General features: G+C 43.6%; 1 protein-coding gene across 3 annotated transcripts in view; it reads left to right on the top strand.

The window, feature by feature from the left end:
• NFATC2 (nuclear factor of activated T cells 2) overlaps positions 1–22743 on the top strand; it is a 91168-nt gene that overhangs the window by 46202 nt on the left and 22223 nt on the right. For all 3 annotated transcript variants that reach the window (XM_082325627.1, XM_082325628.1, XM_082325629.1), the window contains exons 7-9: positions 10320–10375; positions 11313–11439; positions 12987–13682. In XM_082325627.1, the coding sequence (XP_082181753.1) occupies positions 10320–10375; positions 11313–11439; positions 12987–13682 (879 nt within the window). The remainder of the gene's footprint in view (positions 1–10319; positions 10376–11312; positions 11440–12986; positions 13683–22743) is intronic.

Below are 22743 nucleotides of genomic sequence, written 5' to 3' on the forward strand. Positions count from 1 at the left end.
TTGGTTGCATTGTGTTTACTCCCATTTGTGTACTGGTTACTGCTGCTCTGCTGTGAGTGATAGAGGAGTTTCGTGTTTCCCTGGGAGAAAAGTGCAAATGGACTGCGCTTTCCCCTGCCAAACTCTTATGGTGGCCACATGGACATCATGAATCATCGCTAGGACAATGTGGGTGGTGGAGGAACAACCCAAACAGAAAGCGTACATCTTTGGAGTAGATCCACCATAAATCTTCCAATTCGGCCATGCAGTGTAAAGAGAGGAGGTGGTGCTCTCTGTGCCCTTTGAACTGATGCAGCTGTCAAGGCCTCTGAAGCATGGACGTTCAAAGTCCATTTGACAAAAATAAATCTTTCCAGCTCTAGATTCGAGTAGCGGAGTTCTAGTTTCTTTTTCCCTTGAGTTCCTGCATGTCTGTCACCTCGGTGATGTTTTTGTGAGAGTGGTTTCTTAGCATGCTAACAGCTAGAACAGGTGAACTTGAACATACTTGAATGTCTGCTGGTGTCAGGAGAGCTCATCACAAGGCAGGATCAGGGCCATCGTGTTCAGTGTGTTGGTGGTGAGTTGGGGCTTTCATCTGCACGATGCTCAAAATGCTGTGCCTGAACGGAGGCACTTGCCTCCATACCCCAGAAAAGACCCATGGGGCCTGCGCTAGTGCCCAGGATGCCAAGACCCATGAGCCTTTCTTCTTCCCTCCCTCTTGTTCTATCTTGTACCTCCTCTGGCTCCATCCTGTACCCCCTTTGGCATACCTGGCAGCTTTACTAAAATATCTGAAATATGGTTCACAGTTTATTGCTTCAGGTATGGCAGTAGCATTCATGCCTTCACGCCCAGCAGGAGCAGTATCACGCTGCTTGAGGTGTACATCAGGCCTCCAACCTGTGCCCGTCCTCTTTGAGGCTGGGGGCTCTCTGCTTTTCGGGTACATATTTATGTGTTGCTCTCTTGTCAGGGATTGCTGTAGGAGCTCAGCTGTCATTGCGCATCCAGCTATGCTAACTGCAGTGGCTTGTGTGCTCAGAAGCGCCCATAGCTACATGTACCTGTGTTATCCCAGTATATTCATTTACATCCCTTGCAATGGCTTGCCTATCTCTGGCATAACAATAATGATAAATATTCTGATGATATCTGTACTACTGCACAGTGTCTCTCTGATTTCCAGCACTTTTGTACATCTCTCATTGCAGACACGTGCTTTATTTTAACTCTGGGCAAGTAATTTAATTTCTTTGAAACATATTACTTTCACTTTTAGAAGCAAATAAGCAGGCTTCATAGGGATTTTGCACTCAGACTTGCACTTTTCAGTATTCCTGCTGCATCACAAGCTAGCAAATAAGCACAGCAGCGCTTTCTGGTTCTGGAATTTCCACTTTCTAGAAAAAGTCTTGTTTATAAAGCACAATAAGTTGGACCCAATGATGCTATCAATCTTCCTGTACCTCTCCCTGCAAAAGTTAAAAGGAAATCACAGCTCCCTAGAAAGGTTTTATTTTCACAACTTATAGATGGGGAGAGTGAAGATTTGATAAAGATATATTTAGATACAGTCAAATTGCACAATGGCTTTTAAAAATATAAAAAATTTAGGAATTTATAGTTTCTTACATCACTCCCTTCTGGCCTGCAACTGCAGCAAGAGCTCAATACTTCTGGGTGTTTGGGCATGGGACTTGCTTATGAAAAGCAGCCAGAGAGTTCAGTGAAATGGGGTAAATCCTTTGTTAAAGGGGTGTGGGAGTCCTCAGCAATCAGTTCTGGAGCGATGGACAGCTATACACTGCCAGGCCACAACGGGAAGAGTGGGGCAGCCTTGGCAAGCACGGAGTTAAAAGGGGTGATATTTTACTTTGAGCCGAAGCTCCTGGGGAGGCTGAGTCCACAGTAAGCGTTGCCCCAGACCCATGAATCCCGAGGCACATACTGGCTGGCATTTTATCATAAGTAAAGCCGCCATTGCAAGTGCTCTTCTATGCAGTAGATGCCTTTTACAGCCCATGTGTGTTGTAATTGTATAAGTTGATACAGATCTGCTCAAAATCAGCCAAATGACTTGAAACATGAAACAGTCTTCTGGCCAGGACAATTCACTGTAGAAAACTGTGATGGGATGGCATTATGGCATGTATAATGTGCATAGAAGGTGGCTTGTATATTGGCTTTGATGATAGTGAGGAACCAGGGCTGAGGATCATGATCCTTTGTGGGAGATGTGAAAGGAAATTATAAAGCTGTCTACAGCAATGTTCCCCTTTTCTGTTGTGTCAAGTCTGAAATTTCTCACCACGCCCCAAACAGGGAACTAAATGCTGGTTAGTAGTCTGACAGTTTCATGAATGATCAAAAAACTCCCAGGGAATGCAAAAAACAGCAAACTATTTGCAACAATTATCTCTTTGAACTTAATGATGCAAAAATTAATGATGCAATTTTCTCAGGCAAATTAAAGATAAAAAAGACACCAAATTGTTTTTAAAAACTTTCATTTTTTCCCCAGATCCATCCAAAAGAGATGTTTGCTGTCCGACCCCAGTAAACAACTTCAGATATTTAATGCAAGCTCCAGTTCTCTCACTGAATTTCTAAATTAATGAACAGAAGTAGAGGGATTAAGTTATGGAGAATTGAGACAATATCTGAGAACTAGGATCATAACTCAGTCACAGATGCAATCTACTGCTGAACATGCATTACAATGTAGGTTTTTAAGGCATCCTAACGTGAGACAAAAGCCCAGCATGTGGGGAAAAGAACCCAAACTGTTGTTTGTGTTTTTTAATGGGAAAGGCTAAGGAAAAAAGCACAACTATCTGGGAATAGTTATAGAGTTAGCAAAACCAAGTGTGGTACTGTAATCTTAAATGATTCAATTTGTTTGCAACATGTGAGGTTCTACAGAGAGTATATGAAATAAATTTGCTGTCTTGCTATTTTCTTGATAGTTTAGAAAGAGCACTTTCTCTGCTCCACGCAGTCTCTGGCTGGAGGCCAGCATTTAAAGCTGGATGCATATCTTCTCCACTCTAAACCTGCAGAGTGATGGGATGAACCAGGGGAATAAATTACAGATGTCTCTGTCGGGAGGCCCACCTGATTTTTGCATTAGCTAAAGGTGATCACCTTGCAGGTTAATCTCCCCTCCGCATGCCTTGCAGTGCACCAAAGTAAGGTGGCAGCAAAGTGGAGCACAGGGCCTGCTCGGTGGTTCTCATTGCAAAAAGATGTCAGAACTGGGGAGGATCAGGGAGGTTTTGTTCTCTGAGTTTCTGTTTTGACTGTTCTTTCTAAGCAAAAGAGGAAGGTGTCTCAGCATATCCCACCATTTGTGAACACTGAAGAGTAACAACTATTAACCAGGAGGATTAGAGTTTGCCCTTTTTTTTTCTGTGCAAATTAGAAAGTTTCAGGGTAAATGGGACACCACCTGCTTTTCGTTTTTATTATAGCTGCCGAAAATCCAGCAAACCTTTCTGCCCACAGCTTTACCCCCTGGCTGAAATGTGCTGCCTGCCCCAGGTGTTCTCGTAATCCCACGGGGCAATTGTCAGACATGAAACTGGGGATCCCAGAAAAACACTGCAAAACAGGAAAAAATCTAAGGATCACACACACAAAAATGCAAAAGAGTGTGGCTGCAGAAACGGAGTTGCCATAGCTGTTAGAGACTCAGCGAGACAGGGTGGAATCCAGTGTTTTGGAAGGTTTCCTCGTATGACACAAGATTTTGGAATTTTACAGCTGGTAAATCCTGATTAACACAGGCAGCCACTACTGGCCTGGATTCCCTGGCTCACTGTTTACTATGGGGGTGCCTAGTGCAAGCATGCCTGGTCCTGATTATTCAGCTTTGAATCTTAATTGTTTAAAGAGAATATTAAAAAATAATAATAATTCTTGGAATAAACAAAAGGCAGAGAGACAAGCTCCCATCACCTGTTGACAGAAAATTGATCATGTAGAAAGCTGGCATGGGGAGTGGAATTCCCTATTCTCCCACTTAGTCATCGCATCCTGGTGTGACTCATTTTATTACATGGAGGTTCCCAGTGGTTTTATTTTGAGAGGAGCTTTTGTTTAATAATTTATACACACACACACACACAAACACACGTATAATCTTAAAAAAACAACAAATCTATTTTGATGAATTGGCATAAGGAATCATTTGGAAGAGCTCTGGAATGACAGACTGCCCCTGCTGCTTCACCACTCAACTACTGTATTTATGTTTTATTTTAGCGTGAGTTGAATTCCTCAACAATAGATGGGGAGAAATGTCCTCTAGACTTGTTCTCACTGTGCAAAATGTCAGATTTGGGGCTGGGCTGGATGGCGGATGACTAATCCATTGGCCTTTTACCTCCCAGACCTTGACTTGTATCTTTGGCCTTGGTGACTCAAACTTATGTCCTCAGTGAAATGAAGGCACTGGCCTCAGCTCATCATAAACAGAGCTTCGTTAACTGCAGTGGGCAGTCTTGCTTCAGAAAAAAAAAGAAATCCATGGAAATCAAGCTCAGTGAAAAATTCAATAGCTCTAGTTTTGTGAGTTGTAAATTCATTCATGCTGTGTTTGCTCTAAAGTTTGAAAACTATTCTAAAGTAAAAGCCTAGAAGGAGACATCTGCTTAGGACCAGACACTGAGCAACATTGTACTGACATGAAGCAGAATAACTTCTCAGCTAAAATCAGAATTCGTCCCCAGAAAGAGCAGCAGAGACTTTGTGGGAGTGTTCCCCTGCCCATCAGGTTTCCGCATCCCAGAAGTGGTGGCCGTTCTGCTGGAAAGCATTCGTTGTTCTTTACTTTGTTCTTGGGGTGGCTCTAAAAAACCTTGACTGTTTTCCAGAGATGCCCGTCATCTACTGATAAAAGCTGACAGAGATAATCGTTGTGCTTTTTTGGAAGACCTTCCAAGAAACACAGTGAATAGGGACAATTCATTGCAAGCCCAAAGGGAACTCTGCAGAAACGTGTAGTCGGGGCAGCTGTCCCACTAGCTACCAAGCTCAGTTTCTTTGGGGAACTAGCATGGTTTGCTGCCTGGGAAAAAGGTAACAGGTTGTTCACTAAGTAATTTGTGCAATGCTTGACTGAAAAGCTATGTACATTTTCAAGCATAAAATCACATGCAGGCACAGAATCACATACAGAATCGGCACAATAGTATACTTAGTCTTCAACTGGAGAGAACTGCAAAGAAAATTTCCTGAACCTCTCAGTCCATCAGTCATGCTTGTTCAAATAAAGCAGTAAGTTTGTTTCTCTGGTAGTAACTGACCCCAAAGTCATGAGTAAGGGATCGTGAATAATGTGTAAAGGCTGTAACTGGTTCAGAAAACCTTTAATTGGCTAATTAAAAAAAGCCCTATAAGGGGCTGCAGAGAATCACCCAAAATGTTCCTAATGCAGCCTGACGTTTTGATTTTCCCCAAAGTTTGAAGCAAAACTTTTGGTATGATCACAGTTTGAGTTAGAGAGGGTAGAATTACTTTCTTCCAACAACTCATTCATTCCTCCGAAGAGTGCTGACACAATCAGATCTCTCATCAGGGTTTAATGCTAAGTCTCATAGCCCTGAAGCAGCACAAAAATCTCTATTTCCTGAACATTTCACTGACCTGTGGTGTTAAAGACTTGCCAACCAAGACAAACCATTAAATGAGCAGGGAACCACAACAGTAAAAATATTGCATGAGGCAGCCATGGCTGGTGTAAGACCTCAGGGTCTAAATCCAAAAATATTTTATCATCTTTAGTGGAACTACCGCTCTTTTCAGAGGCACGGATTAAATTCCCCATTGTGGAGGTAGAATTTGAGACACACCACACACATGGACCTGGCACCGAGCTCCAGCGTGATCCACGCACGTACTGGGACATCCTTGCGGTGCTCTGGCTGGCGCATATGGCTGTCAGGACAGCCCAGCGCTGACTGCGACTTGCAGAGCACACGCTCTCTGCATCTGTGCGCTCACGCTCTTACAACACTTCAGCAAAAATGATGCTGTTACCCTTTTGCAGTTTTCTTACTCTCCACTGTCCATGCAGGTTTAATTATATGCAATGAACAGCTATCTGTACTTGGAGACTTTGGATTAAGTTATCAGTCAAGCTGGGGCTTAATCTCCTTGGTTTGCAAGCAAGGAGGGGACCAATCATTTGTCCCGTTTGTGGCATGACAGAATTACAGGGTAATTAAGGCCAGAAGGGACCTCGAGAGGTTGTTGAGCCCAACCTCCTGCTCAAAGCAAAATGCATCCTTAGTTTTTAGGCACCACCTGGGTTGCAACACTGACACCAGAGAAAAGGGCCCAGTGCTGAGGACCCAGGTCCTGACACGTTTTGTATTGGGGGCAGTGCTCTACCATCATATCAGCATTATGATTTTTAGCACATCCTTACAATAAAAATCCCATTTTTGCTGATTACTTTCTTCAAGCATCCACTTTAATTTCCTCCTAAAAAATTTCCCATTTATGCATATTCTGAAGATGATAAATGTGTTGACAGTTTGGTGCAAGTTTTCTCTGTTCAAAATTTGCTCAAATTATCCTACAGATGGGCCTTAGACTTCTCAGTTTAGTCCTCCTGCTCTCCATTAACTCTCTGAGTGTACGTAATCAAAAGATTTCTTTTCATTACCAGCAAAAACGACAGCTTAAAGTAGAGAGAGATTTCTGAATGCAGTTGTATTTTTCATTTTATTCACAGCCTCCCTCAGCCTTCTGCCAAAAGCTCACCGTAATGTGCGTATCCAGAGGGGTTAAAGGAAAAGCAAATATTGATTGTCTTGAGCTAAAGTTTGTACATTCGCAACTACAAAAGTGAAGCAGTGAGACAGATGGAGGCACATCGTGATATTTAAGCATAAAGGTCAGGGAGTGAGCTGCAGAGTGGTTATATTCAACAGTGCTTAAAGAACAGGGATTGCTGCTGCTGACAGATTTGTTAGAAACCTATTTAGCTGCCACGAGCATGAATATATCCAAACAGAAGCATGTATCATCATTAGAATGATAACCCCAAATACATCTATTTCTTGTTTGGTTGGGCTTATTCTCGTTCTTACTTTTAATCCCCACAGACTTTGGACTCAGTCTAAACATCATTTGATTTTTATGGTTGGCTTCATTAGCTTTTAGTGCAATTTCAGTGGCTCGGTTACTAAATCAAATCCGCTGTGATTGTGGTTGCATATGCTTCACAGGCCTCTTGAATACAGCAGATGACTTGGACGCCCGTTTCTCCTTTATTTTATGCATTTTGGACCAGCAAATCCTTTTGATTTCTACCTTCTTTGTGAAGTTAGTGCTGTTGTATCTGCACAGACTGTTTGAATTTAGCAGTACAGAAACAAAGATTAAAGCATTTTGCCTGGAGGAAAACCAATGTCAAATATTCCCGCTTGGCTGTCCTTGTTGTCAGGACATCTTCATATTGCATTGCTTAGACAGTTCCCGATGTGTGTCTCTATCAGAGCTCTTAGGACATATTTTGTTGTTTCCTTTTCCCTCCTCTCTTCCTCAGAGAACTATAAAAAATTATCTTTGGGGTTTTTTTGGGGGTGTGGGGAGGTTCCTTAACACATACTATGATGGTTTCTTTTCACAAAGATCACGTAGAAGAGGAATCCCCCCATTAAGTATTTACTGCCTTGTCATCAGATAATGCATTTAGTATTTGCTGGATTAAACCCCCGGTATTTGCTGGCTTCCCCTTTCTCTGAGATGTTTAGCATTTCAACCAGGGTGAAGCATTAGCTGTATTAATAGGGGTATAGATTTAACCTGCAACAGTCCAGAGCAGTGGTCAAAGCGAATGCTTATTGTTAAATAATGGAATATTTTCCATTCCTTTGCACAGCGGTCCTTTGGGATGTGAGGGCTCAACAGCAAACCGGGCAAGAGCCTTGCCGGCTGTAATTACACAGCTCGCTTAGGCCGTCTCCGCTCCGGCAGTCCATCACTGATCCACGTGTCAGTGTAGAAAAGACAACTGACTCACTGTGAAGGAACTTGAAACACTTCAAAACAAAGAAAAAAAAGTCAGAATCATTTAGCGTTTTCTCCTTGCACCAGTATGCCGTGGCAGTAGCGGCATGAGGTGTTTGGAGGCCTGGGCTCTCTCTCTCCCCTCTCCCCGTGTGAGGCTCTTCCTCACAGGTAAATGATGGATGGAGCCAAACTTCCAGCTCTTCCTCGGTTGCCTCCACTTCCCCAGCGGGAAGGATCGGGGAGGGGGGTGAGGAGGCCCAGCCAGCGCTGTGTTCCCACTCCCGTCCCACCGTAAGCCAGGCACCCTGCCGAGCCGCCCTGGGGAGCCGGCCGGTCCCGAGGGAGGAAGGGGCACGCTGTTGGCGATGGACTCAGGGTAAACCCTTCTCTCCCTCGTGCACGTTTAGGGGCCAAAGCATAGCAGAGGCGTCTCAGGTGTAGGGTGCTGTGGGAGGCGAGGCCCTGCCTGGTGCAGGGGGCAGCTGGCAGGGACCCCGGGCTGAAGGGGCGCCGAGCTGGGGCAGGCAGGGCCCTCCCGGGGCTGCGGGCCCGGCCGCGGAGCAGCAGCTCGAGTCCCTCTCCGGGGAGGCTGCCCGGAGAGCCGAGCACATCTGTCAGCTCATTGTCTGCGTGGAGCGGAGAACAAAGAGGAAAACAACAGAAAAAATGTAAAATGCATTTAAAAATACTCTTTCATTTCCCTTTTTGCCAGAAGCAGAAGTGCTTAAATAACAGAGGACAAAAGCAGCTCTTGCAGAATTTCCAAGAATTGGGAAAAATAAAAAGTCCTGTGAGAAGGACTGTTTTTAGGAGAATTCCACCCCTGTCCTGCCAGACCTGGGCGCGCAGTCTGGGGAACCCCCACAGAAACGTGCCCGGGAGCTGCCTCCCCCTCTCTAAAGCAAACACCAGCCTTGCGGCTGCAGTATTTCAAGTCACGTCGGTTCGTTTGGGTACGTGTCCCCTATTCAGTTTAAAATCAAGCTTTCAGAAAGGTATGAGGCAATTTTTTTTCCCATCAGTACTTTTCTTCTGCAAATTGCTTGGCTAAAAGGCTCAGCAGAATATAAAAATCAAAGGGGTAGAGATTAAAATCTAAAAAAAAAAAAAAAAGTAATAAGGAAGGCATTGCTAAAAGATGTTTCTGGGAAGTGTGGGCGACAGTAGATTTAAGAAATATTTGTAGCCAGATGAAGCACCCAGTGTGTGTACTGTCACTACTGATGTACTCTTATAGCACGGGGGTTACTTTGATGGTATTCCATACAAGGGGATCAAATTTTATTTTTCTCTATAAATACAATTTTGTGTCACTTAGAATGGAGACGAACCGCGTGGATGTAATTAAGAGCAGAAAGACTTCCAGTGGTTCAGAGCCAGAGGCTGTTGCACACGCTATGAGGTGCTTTTACACTGAGTACGGTGAATATTGGGTGCTTTATAGTGACTTTAGGCAGGACTGCTGATGACGCTCCCTCACAGCCCGCAGCGGTGGCAGTGCGGAGGTGCGGATCCGCTGTTGGAGATGTTGGGCTTGTTCCTCGATCAGAGGAGATGTATTGCTAGATATCATGTGCTGAGGTTTCATATTGCACGTATAAGAAATGAGTGTAAATAGTAAGAGAGCACACGTAACAGAAATCAAGCACCCTACATAGCTGGTTTCCCAATTACAGTAAGAATCTGTCCCTGTTGAACTACTTCTAGAAAAACGTATGCTCCCGTGAGAATTCAGAGCATCTGCCGGTTTCACTGTGCAGCACCTCTAAAAATCAGCCCTGAAGTGGCTCAGTTTGCTTGCTTCCATCTCTGTGCACCCCATACGAGATCTGGATTTTTAGCTAGTCTTTCCTCCACCTCCTTGCCCATTCCACCACTTACCACACTGGTGGGGAGCCATGTGATCTTAGCTTAAAATAGCAGAAAGTTTGCTGAGCTGCTGACCGAATGGGACCATTAATGACTTATCTGACCTTCTGGTGCCCTCCATCAGTCAAGCTGGCTGAAATTGAGTCTGGTAAAAAGCAGATGTTGCACCTGTGCTAAATATTTCATTCCTCAGTTTGGCTAATTTCTATGTAAACATTTAATTTTAATATGTACGTAAGCCTTTTCCTGGCAAGAGAAGTGTTCAATGATATGTTTAAATTAAATGCTGTTGCTTTTGGTTAGGACTGGGAAGGTGCTTGAAATTATGTCCATTTTGAGAGCTTTACTAACTTGGTGCCCTTAATTTGTCTCCTTTTTTTAAGTCAAGCTTTATGATTTAAAAAAAATACAGTGAGGTTAATATTGTGATATTCTTCTAGATGGGCAGCAGATCTGGGAAATGGAGGCAACAGTGGACAAAGATAAGAGCCAGCCTGTAAGTATGCAAAACATTGGATGTCCTCTCCTTGGGCTTCTCAGACAGCAAGTTGTATTCAAGGGATAGTTTTCAAAGAGCGTCTCAAAAGCAGAAAGAGCAGCTATCTTACTGCTGTGATGAACAAATGTCAAATGCTTCAGCAGTAAATGTGTTGCAAAAAGAAACTATTCATTTAGCAGTAACCCACAGCAAATTGAATAACTGCTAGATTTTGTGTTCTTGCAGAAGACTCTATTGTATCAGCCCAGTCCTCTGCAGGATGCTGGCTGTCCTGACTTCCTTTCGCCTGCATGGAAGTCTTGGGTGCTCTGTACTTTGCGGGACAGGATTTGTACTATAGTATTTAAAATGAACATTGATCTTTGAAAGGAATGAGCCTCTTTGTTCACTTTGCTTAATGGGACCTTACTGTAGTTGTTCAGTGCATTTAGGAGCTAGCACTTACATTGCCATGGGCGATGCCTGCCCTTGCGGAAGAGAACGGGGAGACTCACTGTTAATTTCCACGGAAGCGGGATCCGGCTGTGTATAAGTAAAAAGCCTATAGAATAATCAAGTTTATTCTAACAAAAAGAGGGAATTCTGCAATACATACTTGCTTATCAAGCACACACAGTGTGATTAACAGTGCTGCCGCATTTATCGCCATTCTGTGTGTTTTATTTGTAGCTGAGACTTCTTTCTCCAAGTTCAGGACAACATCAAGTACCAGAGAGAATATAGTACATAGAAACCAGCTTCCTAGTACCACAAATCTTCTAGTTTTTCACCTTCTGCCCTTTTTTTTCTTTCTTCTTTTCATACCCTTCTTTATAGGCATGAATAGGAAGATTTCTCTTCCTTTATGCCTGGATGCATAACAGGGGAGATGCACCCAAGAATCTGTGGTCAGCTTCAGTTACTAATTCTATATTGTCACCTTTGGTTGTTTCAGAGCATGCTTTTTGTAGAAGTACCAGAATACCGTAATAAGCACATTCGCACAGCTGTGAAGGTGAATTTTTACGTCATCAATGGGAAAAGAAAAAGAAGCCAACCCCAGCATTTTACCTATCACCCAGGTAATTCTCAAGGACAGAGCAAGTTGTTGCCTAGTTCTCATGAGCAATATTTTATTTTCTGCTATGTGGTTTTCTTGCCATTATTTGAGGATTTAAATTTTACTAATTTAATTCAGCTGAGTGCAGCTAAGCACTCAACAACTGTTTGGTCTAAAGGATGCATGTGATTTATGATCAGGAATTTCCCATAAATTTAAGAGGACAGATATCTTGGCAATGGGCTGTTGCTGCCCCATTCACTTGATGGAAGTTTGCCAACAGCCTCAGTGGGAGCAGACTCAGTCTGTGACATGATGTGACCCTGTGAAAACCATGAGCATTGCCTTCCCCAGCTGATGTGTACGACAGTGAGATAACATCAGATCTGGGAAAGTAACAAGGGCTTGGTATGGAGGAAGACGAGCAATAGATGTTCTTCAGACTGAGGCTGGTTGAGAAAAATATGAATGCTTTTCTGATGTTCTTCCTCTTGGGAATTGGTGAGCCATGTCACAATAAGTGCAATAGGATTACTAATGAGATTCCCAGAATTTCTCAGCTTTGGCTGGGAGAAAAATATTGTGAGAAAATCGGAGTATTGTGTTTGTGGAAACCAGAAAGCATAAAATAACAGTACCAGATTTTTTGCAAGCTTCAAAATGATGTCTTAATTCAACTGGTTTCTAAGGATGGGCAAACATTCATTCTGCTTCTTATTTCGGTCTCCTCCAGGCTGAAAATCTCTGGTCCTCTCCATGAATTTATGAACTGTGTAGGGTATCACCAATGTGAAGGTTTCGTATAGTTGCTAAATTCTTCTGTTATGGAATACTATTGAGAATTACAATACTATCCCAATACGATCCCTAAAATAGACCACTTCAGAGAAGGAAAGCTTATACTTCTGAAAAATAACCCGGTTGCATGACCGTTATGTGGTTTCCATTGTATGGTATTTCTGTATTGAGTTTTGGGGAAGATTTGACAAAAAAAGCATTAGAAATGTGAGAATTTGTCTATCCACACCAAGATTCACACAACTCTCACTAAAATCATGGTCTTTTGAATGATGGTGTCAGAAAGATCTTCAGCTCTCAGTACTGGGGAAGTTACATGTAGCAAAGGAACTGAAAAGAAAGCCCTGAAGTAGCGCAGCTGTGCCTTTGGTCAATAGTTAATGTTTGACAGAAAAAGAGAAGTTGTATATGTCATAGGATCTCTAGTTATTCAGTCGTCCTTTGAGATGGAAGTACTACAAGAAACACCTATCTATGGCTTCTTATTTTGCTTATGTTCCATAATGAGCTAAAGTATTGCTTTTTTAGATTTTCAGAAATTCGTGATTAAATAGATCGTTAAAGATTTTAAAGACATCTTAGTATAGAGTGCTTTCAAGAGAGACTCTGCCACGATTGCATATGCGTGATTTATTAATCTCAATGCCTGCGAGATATGAGCTCGCACGTGCAAATCTTGTAAACGGCTTAAATCTCTTATTACTTCAAGGAAAACCTCTCTGTTTCCCATCAGCTTGTTACGAATAATGTCCTTTGCATGCTTTATTCTAGTACCATCAATCAAAACAGAGCCCATTGATGACTATGATCCAGCCTTAATCTGCAATACAGTACACAGTGGTCTGGGAACAGTAACACAGCCTTACTATTCACAGCATACAATGGTCACCGAATCCCCTTCCTGTCTTGTGGCCACTATGGCTCCTTGCCAGCAGTTGCGCTCAGGCCTTTCTTCTCCTGATTCTCGATACCATCAGCAGAATCCAGCCGCTGTAATATACCAAAGAAGCAAGAGCCTTAGCCCGAGCCAACTGGGCTACCAGCAATCCAATTTGATGGCTACACCGGTTGCTATTTCAGATGCCCATAGGTCAGTGCTGGTGCACGCTGGTTCTCCAGGCCAAACTTCAGCGGTGCTCCACCACTCTCCAGGCAACCAGCAGTCTTCTCCAGTGATTCACTATTCTCCAACCAACCAGCAGCTGAGGTGTGGAAGTCACCAAGAATTTCAGCATATCATGTGCTGTGAAAATTTTACGTCCAATGTTGCAAGATCCACCCAGCCCCAGGTCAGTCAAGCACAAAGGTTAAGTCCGAGTTCATATCCTACCGTGATTCAGCAGCAGACAGCCTCAGGCCAGCGAGCAGCAAAAAATGGACCACCAGTTAACGACCAGAAAGAAGTGTTACCAGCTGGAGTCACTATTAAACAGGAACAGAATCTGGACCAAGCATATTTGGATGACGGTAAGCACCACTCTTCTCTTGTATGGGTTGGTTTGTTGGAGGGAGGGAGGGAGGAAGTTTAGGACTTACAAATCCCACCTGTTCCTCTGCACAAAACCAATGTGGCCTCCTTTTGATGGGTGTGGTTATTTGCTGTTTGATCATGCTGCATTTTGGTCTTTCATCAACTGCATTTTTGGTAGATGGCAATACACTTTGGCAACTGAGCAAAAACCATAGTGTTCTGCAGAAACCCCCTGTCTTGCTTCATGCCATGGAGTGAGCTGTCAGGTTTCAAGCTGTTGCCATTTTGTTTCCATGTGCCAAAGGTTAGTTTGGAAAATGGAGAATCTGAAACAAAATGCACTTTTAAATTATTTTTTTATTATTCATATCAGGGCAAAGTCCACTTTGTAAAATGCTTTTGTACATTTTGTACCAAAAAAAAAGCCCATTGAACAGTCTATCAAGGCCTGTAATGAATGGGGTAGTGCTGCAGGCAAAACTATTGCAGATGTTCTAGATGAACAGTAGGACATTGATAAGTAAAACAATGCTGTTTCTTTGTTGTGAGCCCAGCAGATTTAGCCTTTAGGAATGAATATAAGTTAGAGTAAAGCTTTCTTTGAACATATCCTGCTTATTCTTAGGTAGGCAGCTATTGGCAATCTGATTGATTGGTTCTTTTATTAAAGTATGGTCCTTGCAAGAGGAAATCAATGCAAAGTTAATAGTGCAGCTGGGCACTGCAATCATAAAGGCCAGTAGCAAAACCGACATTGACTTTAGTGCGAGCAGAGTGAGGTTGCTGGATATATTGCTGCAAATATAGGGTGTTGTTACGCATGAAGTACAGACCTGATTTTCACAGTTATTCACTGCTGCTGTCCTCTCAGTCTAGGCAATTGCATGCATGGTTTGATCTTGTGAATGTGAACCGTTATGTGCTTTGTAAGCACCCAGTAGTTTGGGATTTTGCCTGCAGTTACTCACCAAGAGTTGTGAAATTGTGCCCATGAAAGTTTTATTTTCTTCGACTTAGGTACTGAGTGCTCTGTGGCTGTATCATGTATAGTCTTCATTGCTGCTTTTGTGGGCAGAGTAGAGTTTGGAGGGTTTTCTCTGTTGGTCTGTGTTTGAAATGTGGCTGATACAGCTTTGGTGCCATCATAGTAAAATCTGGAGAGTTTTTACTGGTCCCCTTGTCTGGAGAGGAGTGTTGAATTCAGTTTTAACACTGAATTTGATTTAGGAGATTTGCTGGATCTGCAAGAAAATAGCTAAGTAAAATCCACTTCCCATTCAGGGAGTGGAGCATGATAACAAAGCAAGATAATCTTTCTAATAGTAAAATTGCACACTGTGTTTTAAGGTACTTTTAATATGAGAAGCTGAGAGATTCTTCCACGTTTCTAAAAATACTTGGTACAAACTTTGTAAAAGAAATAAAAAACAAAGAATCTTGAAGTTAAAGCTAGCAAACTTCAGAGTTGAGAGAGTCCACTTAAATGAACTCCCAAAATGCACTGCAAAATTGATTTCACTGGGTTTTGAATCAGGCCAGTAACATCTAACTATAGCATAGCTCACAAGGGATGTGCTCAACCTCCGTGCTAAGAGGAGCCATTAGGCAGAATAGCAGCAAGTTAGTAATGAAATTCCAGGCTGCTTCTTGGCTGACTAGATCATCCTGAACTGATTTCAACTAGAGATTAATTTATCAATTATGCCACCCAAGTCAGGCCAGGCGAGATCAGTCACATGCAATCTCTTTACTGACCTCAGTGAGTTTACATTCGTTAGAAGTGTGACTTGGAGAACTGTGATTTACTTTAGGACTTTGCAAAACAGTTCATTCTGAAATGTTCAGGACTTGAATTGAAAAGCCACTTTGTTTGCTGCTGGGGAAAAGTGACTCAGAACATAACAAAAGCCATATTTTTCCTGACTAGAAAGTTTATTTTTGTGCTTTATAGTATTAAAAGAAAGCAAACCCAAAGGATTATGGAGGCTTTACCCTCAAATCTGTTTTATCCAGAAAGCTCTTCTGAGATAAAGTGAGCTGTTAGGTCTTGCTGTGATTTTTCATGGATAGACACTGAGTTGACGGTTCCCCAGCCAGGCTTGGCATGAGTGCACTGCACTGCCACTGATGCACAGGCTCTTAGGCAATCACTGTTTCGGTGTCCCTCGCTTCCCTTCGCCCTTCTTCCCTTCCCCCATCTTCCTCCTCCTTCTTCTTTGTTCTTCTTTCTCCGTATTTCTGCTGACAGTCCAGCTTTCGTCCCTTTCTATGGTTGTGACCTCCTCTCATCAACTCTTGTCTTCTGCCTTCGTGGTTAATGCTCAGCCTTGGTGTTCTGGACTTTGCTTCTATTCTGAGCTTTTCCACGAACTTCTTGAGTGACCTGGGACAAGCCCCGCTCTGTCGGTTCCTCATTCCTGAAGCTGTTGCCTCTCGGACTGGGTATGCTATGCCAGTCTTTGAGCTCTCCTGGAAGTGACCAGAGAAGAACATCTCATAGCTAACACAATCGCTATTTCTCTTTACCTCTTCCAGCTTCCTGCTGCCACTGCTGGCAGGACCCTTCATTATTTTCTTATCTTCCCTGCTGTAAAAAAAAAGTATTTGTCCTTCTTCCTGAAACTGTGGTTTGTTCTTTGCTCAGAGCCTTCACTGCTCCACAGGGCACATAATACTGGGGACTTAGCACACTTAACCTCTCTTTACCTCCTGCCTTGTAAAAATAAGAGCTGGTTCCACATCCACAGGAGGATTACAGTCAAATATGTGACCATAGCTCACAAAGCTGTAAGCTCTCAAGGTTGAATAGCACCAGCAGTGTAGCCAAAACAGCATGGAACTTAAGGCAGATGATGGCAAGTATTTACCTGTCTTCTCAGGCAGGTTTTGCCATGTGCGAGGACCTCTTTGTGCAGTAGATGCACAACGGGTACCATCCATACTGGCTACCTTAATGGTAACTTAGCATGTCTGTAGCTTATTTCTGACCGTACTGCAGATGTAGCGACCTGCCATCTGCTTTCTTGGAAGGAGACATTTGCCCTTATTCTCCTCTTACCAGTGCTACCTCAGCGCAAGAGGTGCCCAGCCCAGCCTATGCAGTCCCCTTGGAACTTCTCAGCTTTCCCCTCCCAGACAGAATTACGAAATGCGTGGTTGCTGGAAGGAATGCTCTAGCTATCAAGTCATATAGGTTGGATTTGGAAATGCAGCCATTAGGGACACTGATGCAGGTTAGACATTGCCACACATATGTATACCTTCATATACATATTCCTCCATATATCTCCATATTTCTCTGTAAAAAAAAAAAAAATATCCGTAACTTTTTGATACCAAATAGTGTAAAGATGAACCCCCAGAGGAAGGGACTATTCATGAAAAATTGGCAGAGAAACCTTTGTTACACATCTCTGCCTCAGAGATTCATTACTGTTGGAAATACTTTGAGAGTGAAGATAAGCCATGGTCAGGAGATCATTCAGGACCTATCTGGTGTCCAGGCTAATGCTGGCAAGCAGTGATTAGCTTCAAATGCAAGTGAAAGCCATAGGACGAGAGAGTGCTCAGCACATTTTGGCCAAGGCCTCATCTTAATATTGTTCACAACCAAAACCACCAACAATGGTAAAAGTTACACAAACAACCACAGAAATATGTTGACAAATAGAACTTAGTTCTTCCAGGACCGTCAGAGCTATCAGATTAGCTACTTAAAGCACAAACCCTGTTAAAAAAATTAGTTATTTGCAGCACCATCCAAAATGCCTTGGTGGGGCAGGATGAAGAAAGGGGGTGACCCAGGGCCTGGGGCACTGGTCGTGCCCTGGACTGCCCATGCTCGGGCTGCAGAGCCAGAGGTTTCCTGCGTAGCCCTGGGGAAGCCGCTCAGCTGCCGTGTGCCACAGTTCCCCATCTGTGACACAGAGATACGAGGATCGTGTGACAAGAGCAATAGGAGGATAAATGCATCACAGACTCTAAAGCACTCAGATGCGACAGAATCTAGAAGTGCCTTGTAGAGATTCAGTGTCAAGTATGGTGTTATGCTCTTTCCATATACAAATAATGGCTGTGTAGCTGTTGTCTTGAATGTTATCAACTTGCCTGCCTTAGATTTAGTTCTTCTTTTTGGTTCAGCTGTCATGTTGTGTGCTTTTTACTTTACAAAGAAAAATGATTGTCATTATTCAAACAGTAACTATCTAACCACATCTGACACTCAGAACTGTCTGCTTGATACAGCAGCTCTAAATTATTTTTGGTGCACCAGTAATCTTTAATAGGGAGGAGAAAAGCAAGGCAGATGCTTGTGTAGTGGTTTATCAGAATGCCGATCAGCAGAGATGTTTTATAGTGAACTCATGTATTTCACAGAAAATTTCAGACACAGCAGATATTTCTTTAGAAAATGGATCTGCAGGGTGTGCGGTGTGGTGCTTGTAAATCACCCAGCACTTTCGATCACCTTCGCTACAAGCGGTGTGTTAATTTGTGCAGTTTTACTCCCCACCGCAGTAACCATGGCCCTAACCATGGGTCTCATCGAAGACCATTCGGAGTGTGTTAGGTCCCTACATTTTCTTTTTGTGTTCTTTCATTCGACAACAAGAAAATCTGCAGTCTGTCCCCACAGTGGCATGAAATGAAATTCAGATCTCTTCTTTCCTCCATGTTCAGGAAGAACCTTTCTTTTCTAACCAGCTTTTTTCTCCTTAGGCCGGTAGCTTTTAGGCACAAGCCTGAGCAGGCTGTACCTCCAGGAAACCCCAGGTCTCCTGGGGACCCGAAAAGCAAAGCTACTGTGTCAGCCCTGAGTAAGCACCAGTTGGGGACTGATCTCTTTCCTGCCGGCTTTGGTCTCTTGCCGCCCTCCCCACAGCGTGCAGCAGCCTGCTTTGCATCCGTGCTGGTCCCACGTGCTCCTTGGGGAGACTGGCGTGCGTGCGCGGATGAAAGGAGAGGGTCAGTACAGCCAGGAGGGAAGGCTGGACACAGGCCTCCCCCTCGCAGCTGGCGTGGTCCTTAGGGCTTTGGCTCGGGTGCTAGCACGTTGTGAGCATCCTGCTCGCCCTCCCCAGCCCCTGCACGGCGGATGGAGGAGGGGGTGGCACGAAGCCAGCTCTGTCAGCTTGCTACCAGCTGGGGATTTCCCTGTGCCGGGGGAATCTCAGCTGCACAGTGAAGGCAGCTTTAAGCCCTCCATGCATTAGAGCACTGGAGCCGCAATAGCAGGGGCCAGGGGTCCAGCTGCCTGCCTGGCTGTAGAGAAGCTGCTTTTCTCTCTTAACACTGTATTGTTTTCATTCCCAGAAAGCACAGAAGATGGTGGATTTAGGAGCATGTTTTAGTTTTGTTTGTAGTTGTTTTCATCATGTGTCCACGCACAGAGTAAAATAGCAATACAGGGCAGAGAGGGAAATGTTCCTGTTTCCTGGCATTTTAGACAGGAGCGAATTTGAATGTTGCAAATGGGTTGTGGTTCAGTTAGAGCAACAATTTGCATCAAAAAAAGCCATGCTCTGTTTTTAATTAGAACTACTTTTCATAGAAGGTGTGGTCTCTTCTGCTCAGGCAGAGTTTGACTAAGAGTGAAGCATGTATGTTCTCCAAAACATTTCGCTCAAACACTCTAGCAAATCTATGTATTCATCAGACTCATTCTTGAAGCTCTGACTCACTTTATTCCAGATTTTCTGTTCTCTATTGGGACCTTACGGCACTCTGTGGATACATTACACGCTTTATTTTTGGATCACTGCGTTTGCATCGCGTTAGGATCTAAGTGCACCCGTCACATCATAGAATCATAGAGTGGTTTGGGTTGGAAGCGACCTTAAAGATCATCTGGTTCCAACCCCCCTGCCACGGGCAGGGACACCTTCCACCAGGCCAGGTTGCTTAAAGCCCCATCCAACCTGGCCTTGAACACTTCCAGGGATGGAGCATCCACAGCTTCTCTGGGCAACCTGTTCTGGTGCCTCACCACTGGAAGAATTTCTTCCTTATATCTCATCTAAATCTACCCTCTTTCAGTTTAAAGCCACTAGCCCTTGTCGTATCACTAGGCCCTTGTAAAAATTCCCTCTCCAGCTTTCTTGTAGGCCCCCTTCAGGTACTGGAAGGCTGCTGTAAGGAATATGCCAGAGTCTTGCTTTTCTAGAGGCAACATGAAAAGAGAACAAAAAGGTGGTTCTGCTCCCAAAAACCTGTAGTCTGTTGGCAGGAGGTGGAAGTGTATCAGGAGGAAGGTCTCCTGGGTTGTGTCTGAGCTTGGCCTTTCAACAAAGTGTTTAACAACTGCCCTGTACCTCAATTCACCATTATTAAAAAGTATCTTCTTGTCCATCCCTCTAGTACAGTTAAGCATTTAATTCGTTCATGTTACTAAAACTTACATGGATTCTCAGAAAAAAAAGCTGCGTACCTGAATAAGAACTAAGTATTTGTATTGTTATGGCAGGCTGGCATCTGAGGTTCTTCTTCACCTCTAGCAGCAATTCGCTATTTGAAAATTCAGACAAGTCTAGCCTCTTTTCAAGACTGCTCTTTCCCCAGCAGTCTGAGTGGCTGTCCTGCTGCCTAAAAACATGCAAAACAAAACAAAGCGAGAAAAAGAAGAACCCATACATCCAAAATCAGCAGTGGAGGAAGGAAGAAAATAAATTAAGTGATTAAAACCATAGTTCCACTGGCACCTCTTTGTTCTCGAGCTCAGGAATCTTTAATTGGTGCAGTAAGTGCCCGCAGGCAAGTTGTGTTACAAAGCGTTTCCTGTTCAAAAGAACATGCAGACTCCATTAGGAGACCACGGGCACTGCCGCCAAGAACTGACACTGCAGGATGGGTACGTGAACGCTCTCCCAGTGCCTCGATGGGCAGGGTCGCACCACGAACCGATGCACCAAGACAATAAGCCCTAATTCTAGCGATTTACTGGTGGAAGGCATGCCACCGTTTGAAGGCTAAACCAGCGGACTGTTATCAGTAGAAAGTGCTCAGTTTTCAGAAGGCATCAAGCAATTTTCAATGATAGTTTTGAAATACTGGCAAAGAGTTACTTGAAAAAAAGAACTTGTTCATGCAGTTGGGAATTGAAAGCTTCTAAACCACAATAAAGTCCTTTCCCAGACTTGCTGTCCATTTACTCCACGCTCATGGCATTCCTTAGACGGTCTGAATCACAGACAGCAGACAGCTTTTATAAAGAAGACCATAGACACCCATCTGTTGGAAGACATCTGCCAAAATAGACCATACATTTACTTTTATTCCTTCAATCCACTTTCAATTTAAAGGGATAACAACAATAACAGTTTTCAGTTCAGTGACATTATTCACCCAGTGCAGAGAAACGGTAATGAATTAAAATAATTCCACTGCAGAAAGCAGCAGACAAGCTTTTTCCCCAGCTCTTACAGATGGGTGAAGCAGGGCACAGAGCTTTTAAGTGACTTGCCCCAGGTGATGCACAAAGTCACCGGTAAAACTGTAACTTGCCAAGGGGATCCCAGGGTGCCAGGTCCCCCCAGCTGCATCCCTCGCACAGACGTGGGGGTACCAAAGGCACGTGAAGCTGTTGCCTGCATGTGCAGGAGCTGAGGCAGCGCTGGCTATGCCGTAGGTTGTTAAAACACTTGTTGCGCTAAAGGGAGGGACTGGCAGAACTACTCTCTCCTTTTTCTGTCTTTCCACCAGACTCACCCCTTCCATACTGTATGTATCAAAGAATACTACCTCCTTTCTAGAAGTGAATGATAGATTGCTGGCAAGTAATACGCTACCTGTCACCGAGAACAGGTGTGTCTGTTAGAAACACCCTCATTTCTTAGGGCACAGTCTGGAGACAGAGCAAAGCTGTCGTATGAGCAAGTACAGGATGTCAGGAAAATGGATCTGCGGTCTTCCTGCCAGCGCGGGGTGACGCTGGGTGTTTTACACAGAAATTCTTTCAGTTCAGTCAAAATCATAACTGTTTTGACAACATTTTATAAAATGGGGGCTTTGGAGATGAGAAGCAAGAACTGTGCGGATAGGAAATGGCTTATAACAAAACTGTGCAAAGCAGGAAAGGGGGTTAACTCCTTCTAGAGCTAAATTCACCATTTTGCATTGAACCAGAGAAGCGCTCTCTGGAAACCTTTAACAAGGCTTGTTTTACACTTAGGCAGCTTACCACATAACTATGCTGGTTAAGGTGGTTGATTTTTTTTTTTTTTTATTTTGCGAACACAGCTATTATGGTAAAAGCCCTTGTATGGACACAGCTCTGTTGGTGTAAAAACACTGAAATCAGCACAGCTTATGCCAAGTCAGGGAACCACCACCAGCTGTTTCACTGAAAGGCTTTTGTACTGGGATGACTATGTCTGCACTGGAAGAAGGGTTTGACCAGCAATGCCAGTGCTGCTAAGCTGGCTAAACTTGTAGGGGTAGCTACAGCCTCTGTAATATAAGGGACTTTCACATGGACAATAATTGCATGAGCTCAGCCTGCTTGCTTTGTATGTTGACCACCTCAAAATGAATCCTAGTGTTAGTAACTTCCAGCAAAGATGATGCGATGGGCTGGATTCATTTATTAGAAAGACGCTTTGCTGAGGGGAGTTGAACCCTCCCTGACAACCTATATGAGGAACCTGCAGCTAGGTATGTATTTGTCCTCACAGTTTGTCCTGTTATCTCCCCTATAAAATTAGCACAATGTAATTGAATAAGTATAACCAGTGAACTGGCTTACATCCACATGGCAGCTTGAAGCTTTTTCTAATTCTTTGCAATTTCATTGTGAGCCTTGGAATATTTATAGCGATTTAAAAGTCCCTGTGCAGGTGACTGCAGCAAAATACGAGAGAGATTTTCTTCTTAGTGATCTTTTCAAGTCTGATCCAAGAAAATCCAAAACATTAAAAATATGAACCTTAGTGTTTTGGTCTTTCAAAATCAAGGCAGACAAAAGTGACGCAACTTTGGGGGCGGGGGGTTGCTTGCATGATTTTAAAACCAATCTCATGATTACTAGAGGCCTGACTCATGAACACTGAATGCTTGGGTTTG

This window comes from Platalea leucorodia, assembly GCF_965183815.1.
Source record: "Platalea leucorodia genome assembly, chromosome: 13".
Lineage (NCBI taxonomy): Eukaryota > Metazoa > Chordata > Aves > Pelecaniformes > Threskiornithidae > Platalea > Platalea leucorodia.